Source organism: Cyclopterus lumpus, chromosome 14 (genome assembly GCF_009769545.1).
Source record: "Cyclopterus lumpus isolate fCycLum1 chromosome 14, fCycLum1.pri, whole genome shotgun sequence".
Lineage (NCBI taxonomy): Eukaryota > Metazoa > Chordata > Actinopteri > Perciformes > Cyclopteridae > Cyclopterus > Cyclopterus lumpus.
In genome coordinates this window covers 17,038,931-17,063,076 of record NC_046979.1, presented here as the reverse complement: position 1 = coordinate 17,063,076, position 24,146 = coordinate 17,038,931, and the positions used below count along the sequence as shown (strand labels likewise).

General features: G+C 45.2%; 1 protein-coding gene across 9 annotated transcripts in view; it reads right to left on the bottom strand.

Moving 5' to 3' along the window:
• The window catches only part of LOC117742576 (RNA-binding protein Musashi homolog 2), a 221,202-nt gene that overhangs the window by 90,607 nt on the left and 106,449 nt on the right, over positions 1–24,146 (bottom strand). For all 9 annotated transcript variants that reach the window (XM_034550081.1, XM_034550080.1, XM_034550082.1 and 6 more), the window contains exon 7: positions 7,493–7,541. In XM_034550081.1, the coding sequence (XP_034405972.1) occupies positions 7,493–7,541 (49 nt within the window). The remainder of the gene's footprint in view (positions 1–7,492; positions 7,542–24,146) is intronic.

Sequence of the window (24,146 nt, the reverse complement as noted above, 5' to 3'; positions counted from 1 at the left end):
ACACACACACACACACACAAACAAATCAGACCATGGCTATCATACACAAATGTGCCTTTCCGGCATGTTTTCCCCCTCTCTTTTGTCGCTTTCATTTCGTCCTTCAAATGTCTTCAGAGGTGCGGCCGCGCAGCCAACCAGTGGGAGTAGCTGATGTTTTTAATGGCACACGGTTTGTCTCCTGGTGGTGAGATAAACATGGGGAAGAGATTAAAACCCCAGGCTTTCTTCCACAATCTCCTGTCTCCATCCTCTCCCCCCCCCCCCCTCTTGCAGTGGCCGTGCAGGGCCGGCACAGCAGACTCTAATTCAAAACCAAGCCCATCCGCTCGGTTAAGGTAAGCCGAACACCCCCCTCCAAAAAAAGAAAAAAAGCACTACTCCAGCATTGATAGAGGGTTCAGATGTCAGCAGGAGAAAACAGACAGGTGACAAGGAGAGGAGGACTCTCTTGCCTTTAATCACCTACCTGTCAAGCGCGGCTCATCGGTGAACACTGGCAGGCATGTACACAGCTACCACTGTGATGCTGGTGCTGATTTTGAGGTGAGGCCTTTTGGGTCATGGGTGTCAGGGGACGTGGATCACAACAACCCCCCCCCCCCCCAGTGAGGCACGGGTTGGCCACGGAGGGAGCCCGTCTGAGGGCAGTTATTAAGAGTGGCTAAACATCTAAACATAGCATTCCCTTTGTCCACGTGATCATGGCCAAGGCGAACGGTTGCCCCTCAGGTGGAGGCAGACCCGGAGTGTGTGATTAGCTCTGCCATTTAAATGACATTCACACTAATCGCTAATATCAGGTCTGTCAAGGTGAGGGGGAACGCAATGATGTCGGCTTGTGTTGGCGCGGCCGAGGCGATGCGGGGAGGGGAGTGCAGGAATATCAGGAATATCTGATTCACACTCGACGCGGATGCCGTGTCAATCAGTTAAGTCGGGCATGGCGGGGGATTGGTTTACTCTGCATCAGTGACGCTATACAGTCGTCGTGGAGCACACAGGAGCTGCCATCTGTAAACACCGCGGCTCCCGTGGAACCGGCGGGGATTCAGTTGTTTAAAAAGGGATTTGCGGAAGGGGGAAATTAATCATCAAAGAGGACCCGGCCCTCGTTAAAGTGCTGCTGAAGTTCTGTTCAAATAGGTTTAATTCTCTTGTAAAGAAAGAAAAGGAAAAAAAACACACACACACACACACACACACAGCACCGGCCATTTGCTTACAAAGCTGTTTGGATGAGGAATTAAAGAATTGGTTAACTTGATCTCTGAAGACGCGCCATCTCGAAAACTCGAATGACCCCGCTCCGTCTCTCTTGCCTGAACAAAAGGAGGAGGCATTATCAACTCTCTTGCCTGAACAAAAGGAGGCATTATCAAACCTCACTCTCCGCAGTGCTAGACCCATTTGGTAAACAGCCTGTGTCCTACAGTAGTAATCAGAGGGTATTTTTGAGGGATTTGCAGGCTGGCCAGGAGGCATCCGCTGGAGTGATCTCTAATTGCTAGAAGCAGAGGCCTAGACTGCCTGGTGCTCTTTTGAAGCCATCGGCGGCAGCTTCCAGCCAGAGGAACCAGCAGGGGGAGGCTTCCCGTTGAGGCGCTCCTTCTTCTCTTCTATTTGTTCTCCCTCACCAAGCCTTCTACATTTTCTTTCTCAGGCCCCCTTCTATACATTCTCTTTTCTTGCCCCCTTCCATCCATTCCTTCTTGAACTGTACTCGTTCCCCCTTTTCTCCGCTCCCTTTCCCCTCCTCCCCCACTCTCATACTCAGTCAATGAGCCAGCAATCACTTTGCAGACAGGCATCCTCTGCTCAGTCGGCCATGTTCAATCCCGAGCACCGGTGGCTGATGAGGCATTGTGGTGACGTCAAACACCGGGGCTTTTTTTTTTTCATTCCAGGGGAGCAACAGTTAACCTGTGGAGGCGCAGCTCCGCTTCCCAGGTTACAGGACTCATACTGGCAGTCTCTGTATAAAATAATGAATGTAATATGCCAAAGAGATGAAAGATAATGAGGCCAATTATTTTTTTCTTCTCACACAGGGAGGCAAGAGAGGCAAATTTATGTCAAATAGTTGGTGTGGAATGACACCGAATACCACTTGAGCCGTTGTTGCACTATGAGCTTGCGTATGCCGGGGCAAAGACTATAAAGATAATAATAATAATAATAATAATATGATGTTGTTAGAAAGTTGGACTGTGTGGCATATCCATTGGCTTGGGTTTGTTGTCTCCGCTTTGCTTACGCTGGGGCTGTAGATATCACCTGTGAAATGAACAAAGGCACACGAATTGGGAAGAAAAAAGAAAACTGCACGCTGTCTCACACACGCACACGCACACACACACACACGCACACACACACTCACAGAGACACAACCGTTTTTTGGTTGTCTGGAAGGGAGCTCGCTCAGTGTGACATTGACTCCTCAGTGCCAATTCCACACTGGGAGCTGCACTTGCTAGCTTTGCTGCCAATCCAGGTAAAGAGATTACAGACACACACAATGCAGCCTTCTGTTCGCCTGCCAAGAAGAAAACCAGCCCTTTAAGCTCACAGGAAAGTGGGGGGGGTAAACACAAATTCACACAGCCTTGGCCCCCGTCCTCGAACAAAAAACCAAGAATCCCCTTCTTCTCAAGGAACATTGCTTCGAATACCGACGCTCATTTGACGCTCACGTACAAAGCGAGCCGACGTGCGACTGAAACAATTCAGAGCCTCCACTTCTTTATGCCGGTCCCCAACACTGTTGCACATTACTATTACTTGCATCATTCAAAAAAAGAAGGAATTTGGCTCACGATCAGTCACACATTCATTAAAAAGCCACACTAATGGGTGCTGTCTGGTTACAAGCTATTGTAAAACAATATGAAAGAAAGTTACCATTGTATTTCATCATCGTTCTTAATGGCGTAATTAAAAAATAAATAAATTTTTTAAAAAAGGTAAAGAGAACGCGCGTGTCACCCGAAATACATAAAAGGTGCCACATTCAATATTTCAAGGCACAGTAATTAACTCCAAAAAACTTACGGAAAATCTCAAAACTTGATGAAAACTGCGGGGATCCCACTAATTTATGGCAGGACAGATTTTTGCCGAGCAGGAAATCAAACAATCACTGGCTGTGGCATGCAGTTTTGACCCAATTAATCAGCTGCTTATAATCGTAAGACTGTCATTTGGCTTTGGGACCGCAATGCACTCATTTGCATTGTATATACTTATCTTTTTAAGGATTGGTGCGGATTACGCGCAATGCAGAGAAACTGCTTGTGAATAATCAAATCCGAGGGAGTGTACATCAGGACTATGTGTTCCCCCACTTTAAATGGGGTCCTGTGTGGATTATGCGTGTGGAGTTATGTGGAGCGAGATGCGCTGACGATGACGAGGTTGAGTGGTAATGTGGTGTCGAACCAGGGCTAATTATGGTGTGGACTTAATGAAGGATGCGTGTGAGCAGCAGGGCCAAGAATCCATCCATCATCTACTGTGCCTTTTTTAAACTCGCACATTAAACCCCGATGCTGTCGGCGGATGGCTCTTTCATCGTGGCCTCCGTCCCCTCCTCGAAGAGATGCCGTTTGTCTCACCTCGGCAACACTCTCTCCTTGGCACCACCAGTTGTGTTTGACAGTAAAATCACATTTCAGATCATAAATCAAATGTCAGTCCGCAGGACCGGTGGGTTGGGGGTGTGATAGGGGCTTACAAAATGACAATGATTTTGTCTCGGGGCTTTTCCAGAAGCGTTCACTTCCTGCCAGTGTAGCTTGTCCTGTCATCCAGGGGGCGGCATGTGTCGAGGGCGGTGGGATTTGGCGGAGGGTACGCGCGGACCGCGACCGGCCCACGAGTCCTCCTGCACTGCTGCGCACACGCCACAACTGAGAGAAGAGCACCACGAAAAAACCAACGCACGCACATTCCCCGTTTCTCTCTTTACCGTCACAAAATGAGTCAGGAGAGGAAAAGGCAAGGTTGAAGGGAGGCGGGGGACACTGCAGCGGACCGTCGAACAATAGGCGCCCTCTGGCATCAACCTCTGGACAGCCCAAGCTGCTCACCAAAGACACTGAACTCACCCACAATGAACCGCTGCAGTGGGAAGGGAGGCTTTAGAGAGTTCAATTTTCAACACAATTGGCTGTATTCTACTCCTTTAAATGCCAAGGAGATGGTGTGCAGCCTTTGTGAGGAGCTTTTCTTACAGCGAGTGTCCTCTAGCAGGAGAGAGAGAGAGGGAGAGAGGGAGAGGGAGAGGGAGAGCGAGGGAGGGAGAGAGAGAGAGAGAGCGAGAGAGATGGCGAGAGGGAGAGGGGGAGAGAGAGGGAGGGAGGGAGGGAGGGAGAGAGAGAGAGAGAGAGCGAGAGAGATGGCGTGGGGACAGAAGTGAGAATGTGTAAATGAAAAGGAAGAAAGAATAAGACCGAATGACCGAGCGAGATGGAGAGTAAGAAAAAAAAGAAGAAAAGTAGAGAGCGAGACGAGAAGGGTAGAGAATGTCTCCTCTGGCTGTCGTTTCGCCAGCCTCGCAGGGACCGTCTGAAGGACAATGCTGCTACTAGTGGAGTGTGACGTTTGTCCTCTATCCAATTCTCCACAGCCCCCAAGAAAACACACTTACAATCCAGTGTCGATCATGCATCTCATACACAATAAACTCTTACAAACAAAATACAATGCATCATAGTAATATACAATACAGCCTCTGTGCGTATATAGGAAAAAAAAGAAAAGAAGCTTAATGGGAAAAAATAAAGAAGCCAGGAAGATAACATTCAGATGAGGTGATGTGAAGTCCTTGTGTGCCTGACAAGAGATCACGTTTGACTGCTGTGAATTGCACCTCAAATGCCCGGCCTTGTCTGGTATTGAAGAAATAATTTTACTTTGTACACAGCTCCATAATATGCTGGAAGCATGTATTCTCTTCTCAACAGCATACGTGTCTCAAAAAGCTCTAGTAAATATAAAATATGCTTACTGACTCTTCCTGGTTTGCCTCAGCTAAAGAGAGTTTTCTTCTTCTTTTACAAAAGTTTAAGTTTAATTAAGTTTCAATACCACTATAAAAAAAACCAATACTTGATACCTCTTTTGATAACAACAGCACACAAAAAGACGCTTTTTTCTTCTTCATAAAAACAACATTAGCGTCCAGAGCAGTGCTCAAAGACAGTACGAGCGCCGCGGCTACATTACATAACTACCAGCAAACTTCATGGAGAACAATGATGGCAAAAAGAGCGCCAGCGATCAGGTTAAACTGCTCAGCGTCAAACCCCAAAAACACAGAATCCGTTGGGACTTTCGCTATCGAGCCTCCGGAGACGATGCGGTCGCAGCCACAGGTCGAGGACCGGTTGATCTTCTTCCCCCGTTGGATCATTGTCGTTTTGTTTGTACAGCTCCGGTACTTTCGATTACAATCAAATGTTTAATTATCGGGGAGCGCACCGCTTTAAACGCGTTGTATTGGGTCAATTTGGTTGCAATGGAAGTTGGACGATGCACTTGCATGACGACATAAAAGAAAAATGGAAAAATGGAATTAGTTGTGAGAAAAATGCAGTGCTCTGCAAGCTATTAGAGCCACAAACATTTTCGGGACTTGCAATCATGGTATAGGAATGGTGGCTTTTTTTTAGAAGAATCACAAATGTGTAACATCTGGATTGTTGAACAAAGAACACGTTATTTTTATCCATTGCAGTGCTGCAGAAAAGAAATAATCCAGAATGACTTTTTCATGATTCTATCACAAAGATAAAAAATTAACACAGGTGGGAAATTGATTTGGACTGCCGGCCTGCCAGATGCCCATTACTGGAGCTGTAGGCCACGGTGAAGTAGGCCCAGTCACTGGTTTCACTTATTATATATTCAATGTCCTTTCCATTTGTGGTCACGGGGGCAGCTGAGCCATTAATATTACACTTATCACACCAATGGCTCTGATCAATTATTAAATGTTTCGTACGGCTCTGTAATATTCTATGCAACTCATCTGGAAGACCTGTCGTGGTTTTTTTAAAGATGCAAAGCAGCCCATATCCGCGGTTTCAAATTGCTACCGGAACAAAATATCAAAAATGCTAGTTGGAAGAAACAGCAACAGCAGCAAGCGCTGCACCTGCCTGCTGCCTCAGTGTCACACTCAATATAAATACGTCCGCTGTCATCAGGAAAATTGCCAAGGAGGCTGTTTCTCCATCATTGTCTTCATTTGAAGGGCATTTCGCTGCCCAAAGGCGAAACGCCTAACACACTCCCTGAGCGTGGAGCCCCCCACCCCCCCTCCTCACAGAGGGGCTGGCAGTGCAGCAGACAGGAGAGCGAGAGAGGGAGGGAGAGAGAGAGAGAGAGAAAACAGCCTTCTACCCAAAGCAGAACTCACACTGGGTTCTGTCACTACGGATCAAAATCCCCTTAAAGCCAGAGATCACTTCCACTACAGTTCACTTGTTCCACACTTAGAAACTGTTTACCAGACTCAAAGAGTTTGTCTGCACAGTGGAAACACACACACACACACACACATACACACGATACAGCAGAGAAGAAAAGTGAGAAAAAAGAAGAATAAAAAATCTAAAATCATCTTTCGATCCGAGCCGACTGCACTTAAACATTTATACGTGTAGAGAGAGAGAGAGAGAGAGACTCGCTGCAAACGAAACGGAAGTTTACGTCTTGTGTGTTTTATAAAAAATAAATAAACAACATTTTTTAAAAATCAGCGCCCGGCCCGCTTCACTGAGACGGCGGCTCTGTCGACTGTTGTGACAAACAAGAGAAGAGTCTCTGCTACTTTCTCTGGTGGAAATACCTGTCAGTGCCTGTCGACCACCTCGCACACACAATGATGCACGCACACAGCCGGGGACAGTCTGTCTCCTAAAAGTTCCTCTAACGTGAGGATTCATAGCCAATAACAGCCACCGAGCACGCGCACGGCTCGGGATAAGTGACAGTCGGCTGGGCTCAAATGCACGCCGCTGCATTGTGGCGCAGGGAGGGAACCTGTCTTTGGAAAGTCCTCTGCGTGAGAGAGAAACGTCCCCTCATCTCAGATAAGGAGCCGATGAGAGATGGCGATAAAGTCAGTGCTTCTCCCGGGCCTTATCTGATGCTGTTATCTGACTTGCACAGCACCCACCATCGCACAATCGTTACACCCTTTAAGCACCTCTCTGAAACACTCACACCAGCATCATCATCACAAACACACACGTTTGACGCGCGCACACACACACACACACTCAAACATTCTAAACACCGTACCAGCTTATTGATTACTTTGACACGCTCCCATTGTTGAGCAGATGGTACACCTAATATCATGTAAGATTGGAACTGTTCTGTGTTATCTCATGGGGAAAGGACATAAAATGACTATTTTCTCACCTTTCAGACAGGCAAAAAAAACAACAAAAAAACTAAAAATAGGAGAAAAGAGAGCGCTTACCTCTATGTCTGTTGGTCGTCTTATCAAACATAAGCATGGCATCGTCAACCTGGAAGACATAAGAAAAGTACTTACATTAGCACAATCTTTTTTGCAGCAAGTGCCTCATGTCACCGTCTCTCCCCATTGAATCACATCTCATTCTTCTCACTGTAATTATTCTTAGAATTGAAACTCTCGCTGCCTTACACTTATTTCTTTCTAAGCACCCCTCTCTCACATAATCACCCCGGCGGTCGGCGGGTTATTGTCGGGTTACTGGCTCCTTTTTTTCCCTGCCCGTAGCTCGTAATTTTGATGAATTTCATCAATCTCGGTGGCTTTCACTCACGGTCTGGATAAGATGTGGCAAAGGCGCGGGCGGGGCAAAAAAAAAAAAAGGTGGCGAAATCAACAATGATGACAAACGGCGGGGGAAAAAGGCGCGGAGAACTGTGTGGACAATATGTTTATTTTGATGAACACCAATGTCCGGTCCAGGGGAGAGTGACAGATGGACACATTACGCTAAGCGAGCGTGAGACAAATGGGATCCCTTCCTCATCTCGCAGCGGTGGCGGCGGCGGCATCCACTATAATATCATCCCTCATCATGTCCAATACAGCCACACACAGACAGACAGCCTTTTTTCCTCTTTATTTTTTTTTTTCTTTACACATGCCTGAAAAACGGATCCCTAGACACACACTCGCTCTCTATACAACTCTGTAGAAATTCATACAAATAAGAGGCATGCTCATTTAGCCTGTCCTCTTTTTAAATATATTTTTTAAAAGAGGGGAAGACAGCAGCAGACAGAAACAAAAGGGGAACACTCTGCACCATTCCCTCTCCGGTTATGGTCTGTAGGTAAGTGTAACGCTGCACTGAGGAAGCTTGATGCTGTGCGGGGGAAGATGTGCACACAAGCTTGCGTCTGTGTCTTTCACGGGAGGGTGACAAAGCTTCGGGAGGAGATGGGAAGAGACAAGAATAGGGGTCTCACTCAAGCCGAACTGTCTGATTGGATAAAGAGAAGTGCCTGGCAGCCAGGCAGACTAGCGCTGGCACACTGTTCATGCCACCCTCTTGCCACACATTTGGCACACAGGACGCTGGCACAGCTTGCAGGGCCCCGGTTACTCACTGCACGGCTCACGGGCCACATGCCGCTCACGGGCACTTTGTTTTCACCTCCCCGAAAACGGTTCCAAATTGCACAGAAATAGCCAGCGAAAGTCATATGGATTTTTTTAAGTAACTCGCACGCGAGGAGGTACATCTAGGTTTCCGTCTTTTCGGCAGCCCGTTATTACGCGGACAGGGTATCGTTACTCCTTTGCGAGAGAACGCAGCGCTGAGGCACCTGAAGTTGGCGTGGAGCCGGAGCCCACAGGTGCATAGATGGGGGGCTAATAAAAGGAATGTTTGCAGCAAGGCGTTTGGCAGAAACGGGACAATCGGTTACCTTGAATAAACATTTAAACTAAAGCCCTAGAATGAAGGCCATAGAAAGGAATTGTTTATTGTGAGTGGAGAACCATTTCATGCACATGATGATTGATTTTTGAAGAGTAAAGAGAAACTGAGGGCTTATCATTCTTTGGATTGCTATGCTAGCATCGGCACGGCAAAGCAACTCGGAGAAGGTCACTCACAAAGAGAGTCTCTCAATACGGGCAAAGTGTTTTCAGAGGTGGAGAGGAAATGTTGCTAATAGTTTAAACGCTTGGAAAGGCTAGCGGCCGCGGCTAGCTGGTGCTAAGCTAAACTGTCTCAGAAACGCTTTGCCAATGTAGCGTCTCTCGGCAAAGAGACGCTACATTTAACTCCTCCGAGGTGATCCGCTTTGGCCCCCGGACTTTCCTTGGTTTTGCTTCCAGCTAACGGCGTGACGTGATCATGACGTCGGCCCGGAAAGGGTGTAGAGATTCACTGGCTCGACAACCGTGGAAGTGTAGCTCGCACTTCTGTTCAAACACCATTTTCTCTGTTGACACCGCACACAAAACATGCAGCAAAATAGAATGAAGTCTGCCGTCTCTGACAAACGTGTTATCCGATGACTGCATGGTGGGAAAGTAGTGTACGAATAAACAGCTGCCAAGCAATATCACCTGCAGCAACAGTTTTATTTATAATGTCGAGCAACCTAACCTTTTGTCTCATGCCAGGCGATCTAATGAAAATCGCATTAAAGTGATTGGAAGGGGGATAACTGGAATTTGGAGTGCAGAGGGGAGGTTGTGATTTTATTGCCTGCGTCTGAAGAACACAGAGCAACTTCTGGATTATGTTTCTGCTTCTGCAGTACGGTCCTGCCATTGTTACATCAAGAGGGAGATTATTACGCCGTGCTGGAATTAAATGTGAGAAAACTTGAAAACAGAAACCGTTTGTAACGTCTCCACATCTGACAGCGTGAAAGCTCCGCTGCCGAGCAGAAGATGGAAAGGCATGTTTACCAACGATGGTGGAACGTTTCATTTGACAAGTGCGGCTGACAGCCTGTGATCATTTACATGGGAGACGGAAATTTATAGCGTTTGACTTCTGTCATCTGATACAAGTAATACCGGAACGGCCAAAGGAGCTGCGGCGGCAGAAATAATTCAGTTTTTCCTTAAGACTCAACCCAAATGGATGCGCCTTTTCTTTGCAAAGTCTACTCTGTGATTTGGTGACGAGATCCACATGCAACACAACATAACTATTTATTATTCTGGAAAAACAACAAAGCACGTTTGTTCTGTCATGCAGCTGACTATAACCAACTCATGTGCTGTTGCTATCAAGGCAAACAAGTGAAATATGACTGCGCTATGGAAGAAATAAGATTAAAATAAATACAAAACAGCCTACAGCATCATCAGCCATCAACAGCGATGAGCCCTTCATGCAACATGACATTCAAATACCTGCGCTCTGATATTGATAGCATTGCTACTGTAAAGCCATTTATTGCCTGAGAGCAGGAAGACTGCTACCTTGAAAAAAAAAAAATGAAGTGAGGTCTATTAAAGGAAATGTGTTATATGAATGTGTGAACTGTGTTGTGGTGACATTATTAGAAGAGGACCATCCTGTCAGCGAGACCCATACAACAAAGAACACAGATTCACAGTGAAGCACTGATGGGCACTTTAACAAAGAATGCATCGCACATCATGTGATAGTCACACTCCAGCAGGTCAGTCAGTCTCTCTCTCACTCTCTCTCTCACTCTCTCTCTCTCTCTGCCACTCGCAGAGTCTATAGAACCATCTCCCGTGCTTCAGGGCTTTTCAATGTAGTTATTCAAGCAGAACACAACTGTGTGCCTCCATCTGATAGAAGGTTAAGGACCTCTTCACTGCTCACAAAAAAAAGCCCGCCACACAGAGGTGAGGCCAGGCTCACCTCAGGGAAGAAATCTTTCTCTGTCCTCCTCCTCCTCCTCCTCCTCCTCCTCCTTTCTCTCTTCCTTTTCTCCCGGCTCGGTGAAAAGAAAGGTTCAAAGGATAATGGCTGTCTTATCACTATGTAAAAAGGGGAATGGGAACTCCAGCGAAGTGCCTGGCCTTTTGTGACAATGAAGAAAAGAGCAAAAGTCTATTTCACTGTGGTATATGCACTGGAACGGTCCATGACCACTTAAAAAAAAGGGGAAGACTGCTGGAAGACAGTCGGGGGGGAGCAGCTCTTTAACTAAACCTGAAGCAAACACAGCTGAACTAAATAACCCCCTCTTTAAAAAAAGGGCTGACAGGAGTATATTAGGTACAGTATGTGAACTGTTGCTATTTCACTTGTATTCACAAATCAGAAGGAGCCGATTCAATACTAGTTAACTCCCGTTAAATTCTGTTCTATAAATGCCAATCTGATTTTGAGGTATTGGCTAAGATTGTATATATATATTTAATGCATGTGTAAAAATGAGTGAGAGCCAGTGTGTAGCATTTAGGGGATCTATTGGCAGAAATGGAATATAATATGATATATAAATATATAGAATGTATTTAGTGTACAATTTCCTGAAAATATAAAGTATTGTATGTTTCATTAGCTTACAATATATATATATATATATATATATATATATATATATATATATATATATATATATATATATATATATATATATATATATATATATATATATATATATATATATATATATATATATATATATATATATATATATATATATATATATATATATATATCGCACCTAATGCTGCTTTGGAGTTCACAGACTGCACTTAGTTTTCCTAATTTTCTTTTATAAGCTCAAAAGTGACCTACTTTGGTCTTTGATTACTTTTTGTCTGTCTGTCTGTCTGAATTGCTGCGGCCGGTCCAGTAGTTCCCTGTATTGTGACTATTGAAGGTAACATTCATAGAATCTGGAGTTACAATAAGTAACTAACGTTATCAAGCTGCATTCCACGAAAACATTCTGAAACCTTTTTGTTTTGAATGTAATAATTGATTTGAGTCATCTGTATGTTGGGCAGGCTGACGCATTCAACTGAGTACTCAGCATACGATTGATTATGGTGCACGGCATGAATTCTCGAGCTCGGTGGCATATGTCAGATGACTCCCAGATGAACCCTGTGACTCTGCATAAACCTCCGCACATTACACCTCCGATGTGCCGCGAGCCTCATGTTTCCCGATTCAGGAGGAATCTGGTCACAGCTAGAGAACATGCAGCTTCACAGGTACTGTAATGCTGATAGTTCGAAGCGAAAGAGATCCTGTGGTCAGTCAACGTAGGAGCAACGTGACGGTGAAGCTCTACATCAGGCTGTGGGGGAAGAACAAAGAAGACTGCTCCTGTTCCTGTCAAATAGCACGAGATCTAACTCCATGCCAGGTGCAACCTCGTTGTCTGTATCAATCCATATGTTTGAACAATCTCAGAAAAATATGTGATAATTCAAAAGGAAAAAAAAAAGGAGAAGAAGAAAGGGCTGCTGAATGATGAATTATGTATCAAAGGACAAAGGCATCAATAAAGGCTAATGTGCTCTGTTTTTGGACAGGAAAACAGCAGAGGTGCCAGGTGACAGGGGGAGATTTAAGAGCTCTGGAAATGAATTATGACAGCGATTTAGAAAGGTGTCAAATGCACATTTACATTCCGCTCACAGCTGAAGGCTAGCACAGGAGCATTCCTGCAATTTGGGGGTGACACTGATATAGATCATATCTGATGCCAAAGGAGACCGGAGCCACAGATAGTGACCTGGGACTGCTTGTTGAGGCTCTGGGCTCTGCTTTTGTGCTGGCACCCGGTGGGGCTTTGTGCAGCTTGTATTGGGTGCACAGGTTTCTTTCTGGCCTTCATCCATTATACTTGCTGCGAACTTCACTTTTAGCCAAGTGTGCGTCTAGTTATCAAGCAATTTTGGTGTCAGTTTTGGTGTCGAGGATTACTGGGATTTGTGCTCACACTGCTAACACCGAGGCACAGTCTGTACTATTTCCAATGTGTTCAACAGGTGATGCTCACAAGAGCAGATCATTTTTGACAGGATTCCAAAGGATTGTTGTCAAAATGTGGTAGATTCAACTTTTAAAAAATTAAAACAAATCCTGGTATGAAAGAATAGTTTAAGCCCAATCCAACAGAATCTCCTGATCTTGGCTCGGCGCTCGCAAAAGGCTCACCGGTGCATCGCAGACACATTCAAGATATCTAGCAAGCTAAACAGGGTCCACATATAGGGTCTTAGCCCGGGGGTCCAACAATCCCACCGTCTCAAACAAGCTACCTAGCTGACCAGCGAGCGTGTCGTCACCGTGACACCCAACAATAATCTGCTCTTTTTTTACTCTACAAATGGCAACGGGAAACAGTTTAATGTCTCCTTATTCTTACATTCTATTTCTTTGGATAATAGTTCAAAAGCTTTGTTATTATGGGAAAAACAAGCACATACACAATTGCGTGCTTTAGTTTTTACATTTCTAAGTACTATAGATTGTAAATGTGGCCATGGCCAATGACTAATTAAGGAAATTGTTTGACATTTGCCTCCCCAGCGTGGTGGCGCGGGAAAGACGTGGTCCAGCTAAAATGCCAATATCATACTTAAAGCTTTCGTATTGCATCCCCATCACATTAACTTCAGTCACAGTGTGCAGCCAGAGCATCTAATAAATACGATTTTCAACTGGCACCATCCAAACCTCGAGAGTCACAACGAATACAGAACCACTTTGAACCACTTCTTTCCAGATATACTCAGTAAAATGACATATTGAGCAGGGAGAGAGACAGCTGTTTAACTGGAAGACCCAGATTTAAGCCCCCTTGTTGGCAAGCATCCGTTTTCTTTAAGTGTCTCTGAGCAAGAGACTCGGTCCCTGCCTTCTTAAGGGCAGCAGTCTGTGGCTGAACCTGCACCGCAGCCTCACTGCGTGGGGGGTGGGTGGGGGGGGGGGGGAGAGGATCAATGAAGTATTGCATTATGATCATCGTCATCATCATTATGAGAAATCTAGGTCACGGACGTTCAAGGAGAAACCTCAGCTGCCACTGCCCCTTCATCAACACCTCCTTTGCCGTGCTGAGCATCTAATATCCTATTACAATGACGGCAATTAACAGAGAAATGATAGCGACCCAGTGACAATGGACAAATTTGTTACAACCCTTCCAATTGTTCTTTTGTGGAGGAAATCTATATTATTGTCTGGGAACGTTGAGCTGCAATGTGCTGCATCCACGCTCGAGCGCGCTTTACAAGTGGCGGCGTAACGAGGAGCAGAGGGCAACATTTTAGCTGCCTATAAGCTCTTGCAATTACACAAGGGGGCAAAAGGGACACTGTTCTTAAGGGCGAGCCGAGATGGACGAGCACTTCTTTCCTTTTGGTCCTCGGCAGAGGCCAACCAGCTATGTTTAATCTAGAACACAACCTCTCTCTTTCCCAAAAGGAATAATGGATGAGTGGCAACCCTCAGCAGAAGTGATAAAAATGCAGGGCTAGAGTGCAAACGTACACACACACACACACACACACACACACACAGATAGAAAAAGCCCGGTTGTGTACGGTGAAGAGGCGCTTATCTGTCGCCTGCTCCGTCTACCCCATTTTTCTTTATTTGTCTGACAATGAATTTGATTTTTTGGTTTCTTCACCTGGTTTGTATCCAATATTGCATAACTAATGACAATTTGCATACCGATTTAAAAGCAATGTCAAATGTCTTTATCACATATTTTGGTGGGACAGTACACAGAGAGGAAACAAGAGGAGCCATAACATAAGGACACCCCGGGGATTGTAATTACCAATGGACAATCACGTATTTGAGGATTGACAGAAAGTCTTAACTGCCATATGGTACTCTATATATTACCCAACCAGCGAAGCACACTCCATGGCAACACAAAGGGAATGAGATTACAGCGTTCACGTCCACGATTCATCTATTTTTTAATACCTAATTACCGAAAAACGAGAGCGACAGAGAAGCGCGATTCAAGTGTTTTTCATCTGACAGAAATGTGTGTGTATGTAATTATTAATGATATACACCATGGGCTGAATGTCAACACTTATTCCAGTAACTTTCCTTCATGTTGACATTAACAAAATGGCTTGAGAGGAACACTTGAGGAAGACAATTCCTCAAATCTGTCAGGATTACATATTTATGAGGTCCCCCGCTCAGCATCCAAGGAGGTCGCTATGGTGACACAAACTGATGTATATTCTAACGATGAACTTTGTGTGTCAAAGAGTGCCTCAGAGCATTGTTGAAATGGTTAGCACAGACCGTGCCACAGCGCTCCGTGCAGCTTTCAGATCGGCAAATACACAATTAAAAAGGCAGTCATGCTGAGGCCACTCTAATCAATGTACTGTTACAAAGAAATGTAATGAAAGGATGATGGAGGGATGCCTTCGGGAGGCTGCCATGTTGTTAGGGCAGACTGTAACACTGTTGTGGCAGAGCGACATTTTTATTAGCACATCCCTCGCCCTGCCCGAGCCAGCCTCAATCATATTTACATATCCTTTTTTATTGTAAACAACCTCTGCCGATGTCTGCCAAATAGGCAGTTTACAATTGTAACACCAGGGAGGCTTGTTTACCTCACAGTTTTCTGGCTTTGAGGTTACAATTAAGGTAAATTCTATCTGGTTCCATCCTCCAAATCAGCCGTCTGCGTTGCAGAACATGTTGCGTAGTTTGAAATGAAAGAAATGGAAGCTCTCATAGCATAACCGCCATCTCAGGATGGCTGTTCACAACTATTCTTAGGCGGGATTTAATGCTAGCCTAAAACAGGCCTTTTCACACAACACAGGAAACCATTTATAAGGTTCTTCCTTCCTATATGAATGGGACTTCAGGAAGTCGTGGGGTCTGGCCAAACGGACCCCACAGAGGCATGTCCACACAGTTGAGCTCAGTATGCTCGAGGAAGTAGGCCTCGTCCATCAATCCGCCTGTCTTCCTTTGCCAAGCTACAGGGAACTACCCATTATGGAGTCATTTTATTAATAGGGCCTTTCCTCTCCACCACACTCTCGCAGAGTGCCTCCTCATTCTGTCAGAATGGAGTATGCCTGCAAGCCACCTCCATGAAACTGCAGCACCATGGCCCTCCCTCCGTCTCCCCTGTGAAAGCTCAGGCTGGGAAATCTTGTGCTTCCAAGCTAAAATAGTATTTGGAGAGGTGAGCAATCTCTAAGCCCTAGAGCAAACAGTTTAACATCGAGGACTTATTTAAAATGATGTCTTTCCTCCTGGTAAGCCAATCACATTTCTCTTTTAGTACACACACACACACACAAAGACACCTTACATCATCCTCCCCTTCTTCCCTCCTCCATGCTAATGTAAATATAGCTGCAAGCAGCATTAACTCGAGGACAGAAAAGGGTCAGAGGGTGCGCTGAATGTTTGTGAGAGATGTCTGGGAAGAGCCTCGGCCAAAAGGGCAAATGAGTTGAACGTGCGAGGACGTCGCGTAGGACGAAAGGGGATTACACTGCCAATTATGATGTATTAAGCTAATTCGTATAGAGATGCACCGATCTGCCGCCTATCGAAAGCGGGGCGGTTTTCAGCTGATCAGCCTCAACCGGTTTCATGTCACATCATCATATTTTTGCCGGTCAGATGTAGTGCCGACGGGATAGTTTCAAAGCTAGCAGTTTGTCCGAGCTGCGAGCCCAAAACAAGTTGTGGAACAAGAAGCGTACAAACAGTTGGAGCGACTAACCTAATCAGACACTTATTGTATTGCATTCCCCTTTCATCTCCCCATAGCACAGTCCTGCCGATAATAGAGCTAACCGTTAACGGTGTCCGTCTTCTCGTCTTCGGAGAGGCTTCCTTGGTTTCCAATGCCCAAGCGGTAAAATAGCATAAGGTCATAACCATAAAAGTGCTGCCAATGTGAAACGCTCTGCAAGAACCCCCTCAGATATAGATACCAATCATTTTTGAGGCATAATGCAGCAGACCCATTCAAATGTTTCTATGTAGAATCTTGTTTGTTTTTGTTGTTACCAGCTTGCTCAGCGTAGGGCTAACTAGCATATATGAGCTAGTAAATGTACTATATTATTATTATACTTATAATATACTTATTATTACAAATCATTAGTACTAATGTTATTACCAATCTTATTATTACAAATACGGGTAATACTGTTTTATAATAATCAGCAGACTTATTATCTGGGCATTTTCCCCTTTATTTTCATAGAAGATGAAGCATTTAAGATAGAGTCTCAAACACATACTGTCATTCAGCTTTAATAGGCAGTGAATAAAAGAAGAATGTGTTCATATGTTTGTCATGCTTCAGCTCATAGCGCTGCATTCAGCGAGGCTAAAGGGGAAAGCCGTGCAGCCTCAGCAAAACGTGGAACATTTCAGTCACGCAACGGCAGGAGCGAACAAACATGTCGGGATTCAATCGGCTTATTATTAAAACGGGAAGCCTCTGCACGGCCTGGTACAACACACAGACATGCGGCAGGCAAAATACTGGCTTCACGAGGATTATTTCTCTCTCTCTGGAGTCGAGGAACGACCCTCTGGATATGAACCTCGTCTGAAAGAGAAGCATGTCATTCTCTGCTCAAGTGTCTTGGCTCTCTCCCCGCCCACAACGTGAATCTAAGAGATGGCCTTGGACCCGGGAGGCCGCTTTGAAGCTCTCTTTCTTGGCGATGGGAGTATTCATGAATGCAAAAGGGACGCCGCCGCTGCACCTTTGCGACGGCCTGAGCTTTAACCAAACGACGCGGCTGGTAATGCCTCTGCATAACCATCCAGAAAGTCAAAATTAATAACAGACCTTCTGTATTCATGAATCAGCGGAGGTGCTCGGCGACGACTCATGTTCACAGGTCCGATGAACATAAATCTCTCCCCGGAGACAGGGCTGTGTATTATGTACTTTGATATCAATAGGTGAACAAGAGGGATGAAATGAGCTGCTAGCTTGAGTTGAATAGCATTCATTTCACTCACAATGGCCACCGACCCTAATACCTGCAGTGTTTTTCTTAGATTAGGCTTAAGCTTTCTTTTTTAAAAGGCCATTTCAATAATTTGACATTTCTTCCCTCCGAATGGGAGAGTGAGCACCGATAAAAACTTTCTTCCTTTCTTTCCCCCTCCTCCTTTTCATGCAAAACACTTTCATCTGTCAATTCGTGATAGCCGGTCTCTCTTTGTCAGCATAAATACGAGAGCCCCTATTTGAATATGGTTACACATCCCTCTATTTATTAAAGCTTGGATTAACATGACAGGAAGTTTTGTCTGGGGGCTCTTTAAGATGGCTCAGAGAGGCAATCTGGTGACAGTAATAGGATCCAGCTAATATACTTGACTGATGCTCCTTTCCCAGTGTTATAAAGCAGAACAATGGGAGTGGGGTTTCCGGGAGTGAATACATTGTGTTTTGTAATAGTGCACGCATGTGTGTGTGTGGGTGTGTGTGTCTGGGGCGGACAGGGGGAGGGGGGGTCTGCTAATCAGCCAGAATACCATCACTTAGCAAATATAAGGGTTGAAGGAATAAAAATACTAAAAGGTCACAGAGCAATTCCATCAGGACAGCTATGCTACAATTAACTGAATAGACAAAGGCTCTGACATTAGTGAGAGCTATAATAATGTTTTACTCCAGTGTCCGTGACTTTGTAGAGGTCCGTTAAAGGTTGGCTTTAAAAAATAAACACTAATTAGTTTTATTACTTCTCTTCTTGCGCCAGAGAAGTCCTTTTTTCCCCAGTTTTGCTCTGATGCAAGGTGTTCAGAGACATCATGAATGGGCATTTGACATTTTAGTGTCGGTATCGTGACCGTTTTGTGTGAATAAGGACATGATTGTGAAAGTATGGCTTTCACTGATTGCAATTGACCCGCCGATTCCGATTTTTCTTTCTCAGATCTATAATTGACGTGACGGCTCCAGATTAACATTTTTCTACACCGCCCTGAAAAATATCCTCAGCTGTCATAAATTCAAAATGTTATCAGTTTGTTATTGTCATCTGTCGTGGTTATTTGCAAAAATAACACACTCAAATTATTGTAATTCCATCTACAAATCTTGGCATTTTGTAGTTTTAATCATATGTTGTTGCTCAGAGTTTAAGTCAGTTTTGGAAGTTAAACAGGTCACAATACCCTCTCTAATATCCATTTTATATTACCGTGTAAACATCTCCTTCAAACCACTGGATTTGAGTTTCTTGCCAAAAATGACCTTTTACAGGATTACAGCATTATAATCTACCTTCGCTCAATACTTTTACTGAATAGGGCTAGAACGCATCATAATGCTAATCAATGCAACCATCGTTAGCTGTTGGCTCCGACAGCCGATCAATCTGAGCACACTGTATGTAAAACCTACAACAAATCAATAGGGAAAAACGTATTATATTATTATGTTATAAAAACTAATACCGGGTGCATCAGTGCACTCCTATGCTGCTAATAGTGCTTCTCCGCTTATCTCGCTGATGCGGATTGGTTATTGTCATTTATGTCTTTATACTTTTTCTTTGGCATTCTCACAACAGACCTCACTGTGATGCGTGTTGTTGTTCTGCTTTTTTTGGCTGGTGTTTTTCCTGTGTGCTTAGATCTATCGCTGTCAATATCAGTATGCTGGCAGGGAATTGCTTATAGACATTTCCATATGTCAGAGAGTTGCTACGGATGGACTGTGTTTGTGTGTGCGTGTACGCAAATGTGTGTGTTTGTGTAAGCCGGGGTTAGCAGATCAAACACACATCTGTTTGTGAGATGGTGGGGAATCTGTGCTTCTCCCCCAAACCTCTCAATACTAATTAACGATCCACTGATAGTGGCCAAATGCCAACTGTCATTAGCACGCAGCACAACACGAGTGCACGGACGCTGATGCACGCGCACGCACTCAAACACAGATGTGGCCACCCACAACAGACCAACACAAGCCATTAAACATACATGAACACGATGTTCCCCGTTTCCGCTCACTCTGTGAATTAAAAGTCATCCTGTGTGAAGCGACATGAAATGAAAACTACGCTGAATAAAAATCATGTGGAATTGCTCATCAGGAGCTCAGCTGTTGGAATTCATTGCCTGTCAGGCGGACCTCCGGGCACCGGCACTAAGCTTAAAGACACGAACGACAACCTCGATTCACGGAAATGGATGTGGACCTTTGACTTCTTCTTTCCCGATCGCGCCATTACTCGGTAAAAGCATCCGGCTGCCCTTGATTTTGTTTAGCGAGGATTCTAGCTATGCCCGAAAAAAAGAATGATACGCCACCCGCTAACGCACAAGCGGCTTCTCTCCGCCCTGCATCCGTCATTCCCCTTCCCCCCGGTGGCGGGGTCAGATAGAGAGAGCAAAAGCGGTCAGATAATACGACACTGGGAGCAGATGAGGGTCCCCCCGTATGGAGCCCCCCCCCCCCCCCGCATGACACCCATCACGACTTCACAGACAGATGCCAGTTGGTCCGGATAATGCCACCCACGGTGGCCTCAGCTGGGAGGCCCAATGTCACAGGACCACCAAGAGGAGATTGATATTTCAGTCCGACTATCGGTGATCAGACACTGAAGTCGATTTATACGTAAAGACTAAACACCCGAGGGGTTTTATCGATCACACATGCCACACTGACAATAGCATTATGCTTTGCACATTTTCAAATGGAGTGACGCTCTCCTGCCGCTAATAAATCCTTCTTTCCAAAAACCAGAGCGGAGCCTCGTCTCTCTCTCTCTCTCTCTCTCTCTCTCTCCCTCCGCGCAGCCAGCCTGCCGCCATCTCACGACAGCAGCTCTGATCTCTGTGTCAACAGGCGACACCGGCAGCTCACACTAACTCAGCACGCATCAGCCCATCTGCGAGGCGAAAAACACATGTCTGCAAATGCATTTAGCATAGACTTTGGGACCGATTAATGGCACGGCTGGCCAACACTGTACGAGCTGATGTCTTTGTACCTGACAAGGGTACCACTTTACCGGTGCCATCCCGAGCAATAAAGACAGCCAGCGAGCCCTTCGGCAGATTTTTATTTCTCCGTTGGGCCGGGAATACGCGAGCAGCAGGTAGGAGATCAAAGCCGCTGTTGACAGACTCAGCAAACGCAAAGATTTATTCAACTCGTCAGGAATTGTGGCGATGTTTTCTCAGCGGCCTCCTATCTCTGTGTGTGTGTACCGATACCGATGGGGGTTTATTAGTTGTCAGTGGGCCAGGTGGGTGGCCGCGCGGTTGTCCAGCTCAAGTCCAAACTCATACAGAGGTTGTGATGACAGGATGCGAAGCCCTCCGTGGTTACACAGTGAAATTCAAATGCCAATCCCCCTAACCAGCACCATCTCCCCTCCCTCTCTCTCTCTCTCTCTCTCTCTCTCCCTCCCTCTCTCCCTCTCTCTCTCTCGTTTGTCATCCCCTCCCCTCCCCTCTCCCCGCTCTCCCCCAGTGTTTGTCAGGGTTGGTGATTAGCTGTCACCCTCTGCAGAAGCAGATAACACCCCATATAGCCTGTTTCCCCTCTGGGAGCATGCACACACGTAAAACAGGAAAAACACACACAAACAAACACACTCTCACACACGAGCGTGTGCACGTGTACGCAAACGAAAGGCACTTACAAAAATAAAGATAACCACAACTGCTCAATGCAAATCGGTAGACTTGGTTGCATTTTTGGCTCGCGTTTACCAGGACTTTAGGTGTCAGCTGGATTTAGACGACTGTACACACAGACCTATTTTGGACTATATCCGCCCCTTTTAGCCACTCCATTGACTACACACTCAAGCCCACCTTGTTGTAACCTCTACGTACTTATATTGACAGATGCAGAAGGAGTGACAGGTCCAAACTTTGCCCGAAGGAATCGATAACTACAGTCCTGGTTTTTTCTTTTTCTTTTTTTCCAACAAACCTATAGTTCCCATAAATGCGGAACCGGTTCCAATCGAGAAACGGTTCTTGAAACCCAACCCCAGTGGTTAACCAGTTCAGAGTTTTGAGTAAGTGAGCAATTATGGGTGCAAAATTTCAAAAATGTCACAGTGTCAGGCAGCAAAGCCTCAAAGATAAAATGCCCCTCAGCCTATACCCACTTCATTACTGCCTGCTCTTTTCATTGCACTCTGATCTACTTGTGTCAGAGTGTACTTTGACTAAAAGCTAAAAGCCAAGTGGCTGATTAGCAGCTCTCATGAATCCTTCCAATTCAAGGGAGCTGTGTGACTACTTTCACAACTACAATTCCGGAGACACAAATAAACCACGGGGTCTTCTAAAAGTTGTGTTTTTCGGCAGCATATAGGTGAATCGGGATGTTCTCCATCTTCATAATGAACTGCCGTACACTTTCTTGTGCAATTAATCTCTCCCCCCCCCCCCCTCCCCCTCCCCCCCCAAACATGAAGCAAAGACCGGCACTTTGAAATGAAGTCAACGCCGCAAAGCAAAGAAGAAGGACGCCTGCATGAAAAAGTCCTTCCTTGACTGCTCGGAGTGCACTTTTATGAACACAGCACGCGCTGCCTCCTCATTCATCTCGTTCCCACACTTAAACACAAGTTCATCTCACACATGAGTCACATGCATTTATTGAGGAATCATCAAAAAGGGACAGAATAACCAGGACACACAAGAAGTGCCCAAAAAAATAAATGTAAAAAAAAAATGAATAAAAAAGAAAATATGCTGAGTGTGACACTCAGCACATCTAGTATTAACAAACGGATAGAGCTTGGATGACTACGGGTTGCTATTTTCGAACCAAATGTGCAGAGCCAGAGACCCCCCCCCCCCCCCCCCCCCCCCCCCCCCTCCGTGTGTTACTCCAGGTTATTTGTGCCCTTTGCATCTTGGTGACAGGCGCTGCATTGGTTGGACAGGGTGTGCATTTTTTTTTTGTCTAGTCGTGTAATCCTTAAAGTAAGTACGTGGTTGCGTCAAAGTAAATTAGCGTCCGTTTCCCGCGCCGGCGTTATCGTTACCCAGAAATGAAGTCAAACGCAACACGCAGGCAACGTACAATGGTCGTCTTCACTTTTGTGTACATTAAGAAACATCCCCCAATTAGTTCGTACGTCACCCAATCTCTTCCACCCTCAATCTCAGTCCATCGCTTCTAAAAAAGGTAAAAGTTCCAAAATGGCCCCACTCCAATGCAGAAGACCGTCGTTGCGTCCTCCTTCGTCAAACTGTCGACACGACTTTGCTATAAGGGCTAAGGACACTCGCTTTTGGACAGACATTGCTTTGAGTATTCATTGTAGAGATCGATTGATTGGTTACCGAACAGTGTTGAATATTATTATTTATTATTTATTTTAGCTGATATCATATGCATATCAGACAGCAACCTCACAGCCACAAACCATCGACTGCATATGAAGAGTCTATGCGCCATTGTTGGTGTTACATTTAAACCATTTCACTCATTTTGCACTCGTACTGCCTTATTCCTCTCAAACTATTTTATAGGACAAGAACACTTTTTTTTTTCTCTTTTCTTTTTAAGCAAAGTCTTTACAAAATCTGATACTCCGTTATTGAAAAAGAAATTCAGAGTAAGAAAGATCAGGGCAACAAAACAAAAAAATACACGGTCCAATTTCCTCACAGTGCCGCTGGGAAGGACAAAGGAGACACGGGTTTTCAATAACACTGTAAGCAAGCTAACACTCTGTGGGAACAAGGAGCAGCCAATGTCTAGAAGGAACCTGCTCAGATCGGCAATGACTTTCTGAGGACCGAAGTGGGCCTGAGGTGTCTCCAGAGTTTGATATCATTTCAAACGAGCCGCGGCGCTTCAAGCGGATGCATGTTCAACTTGCAGCCAGATCCATTGAAAGCCATCCCCACGACACCTCTACTGAAACTAGCAGTGTGCTTTCTTTTCTCCACAGAAAACACGCTGTTATTTAACACCAAAGCAAAAATGACTCTGGAGTGGTATAATTAAGTAGCAGTCGTATGATTCAACATTACGCACATCACACACACCGTTTGATTGGTGGCGTCGTCCACTTCACGGCACAGCTTTCCGTTCCCGGCCAACCAAACGACACCGCAGGTTTAACTTCCAATGACTATCGCATCTTCGGTATCATCTCTGCTGTCACAGTACAAAGACGGATTGAAATGTAGCAG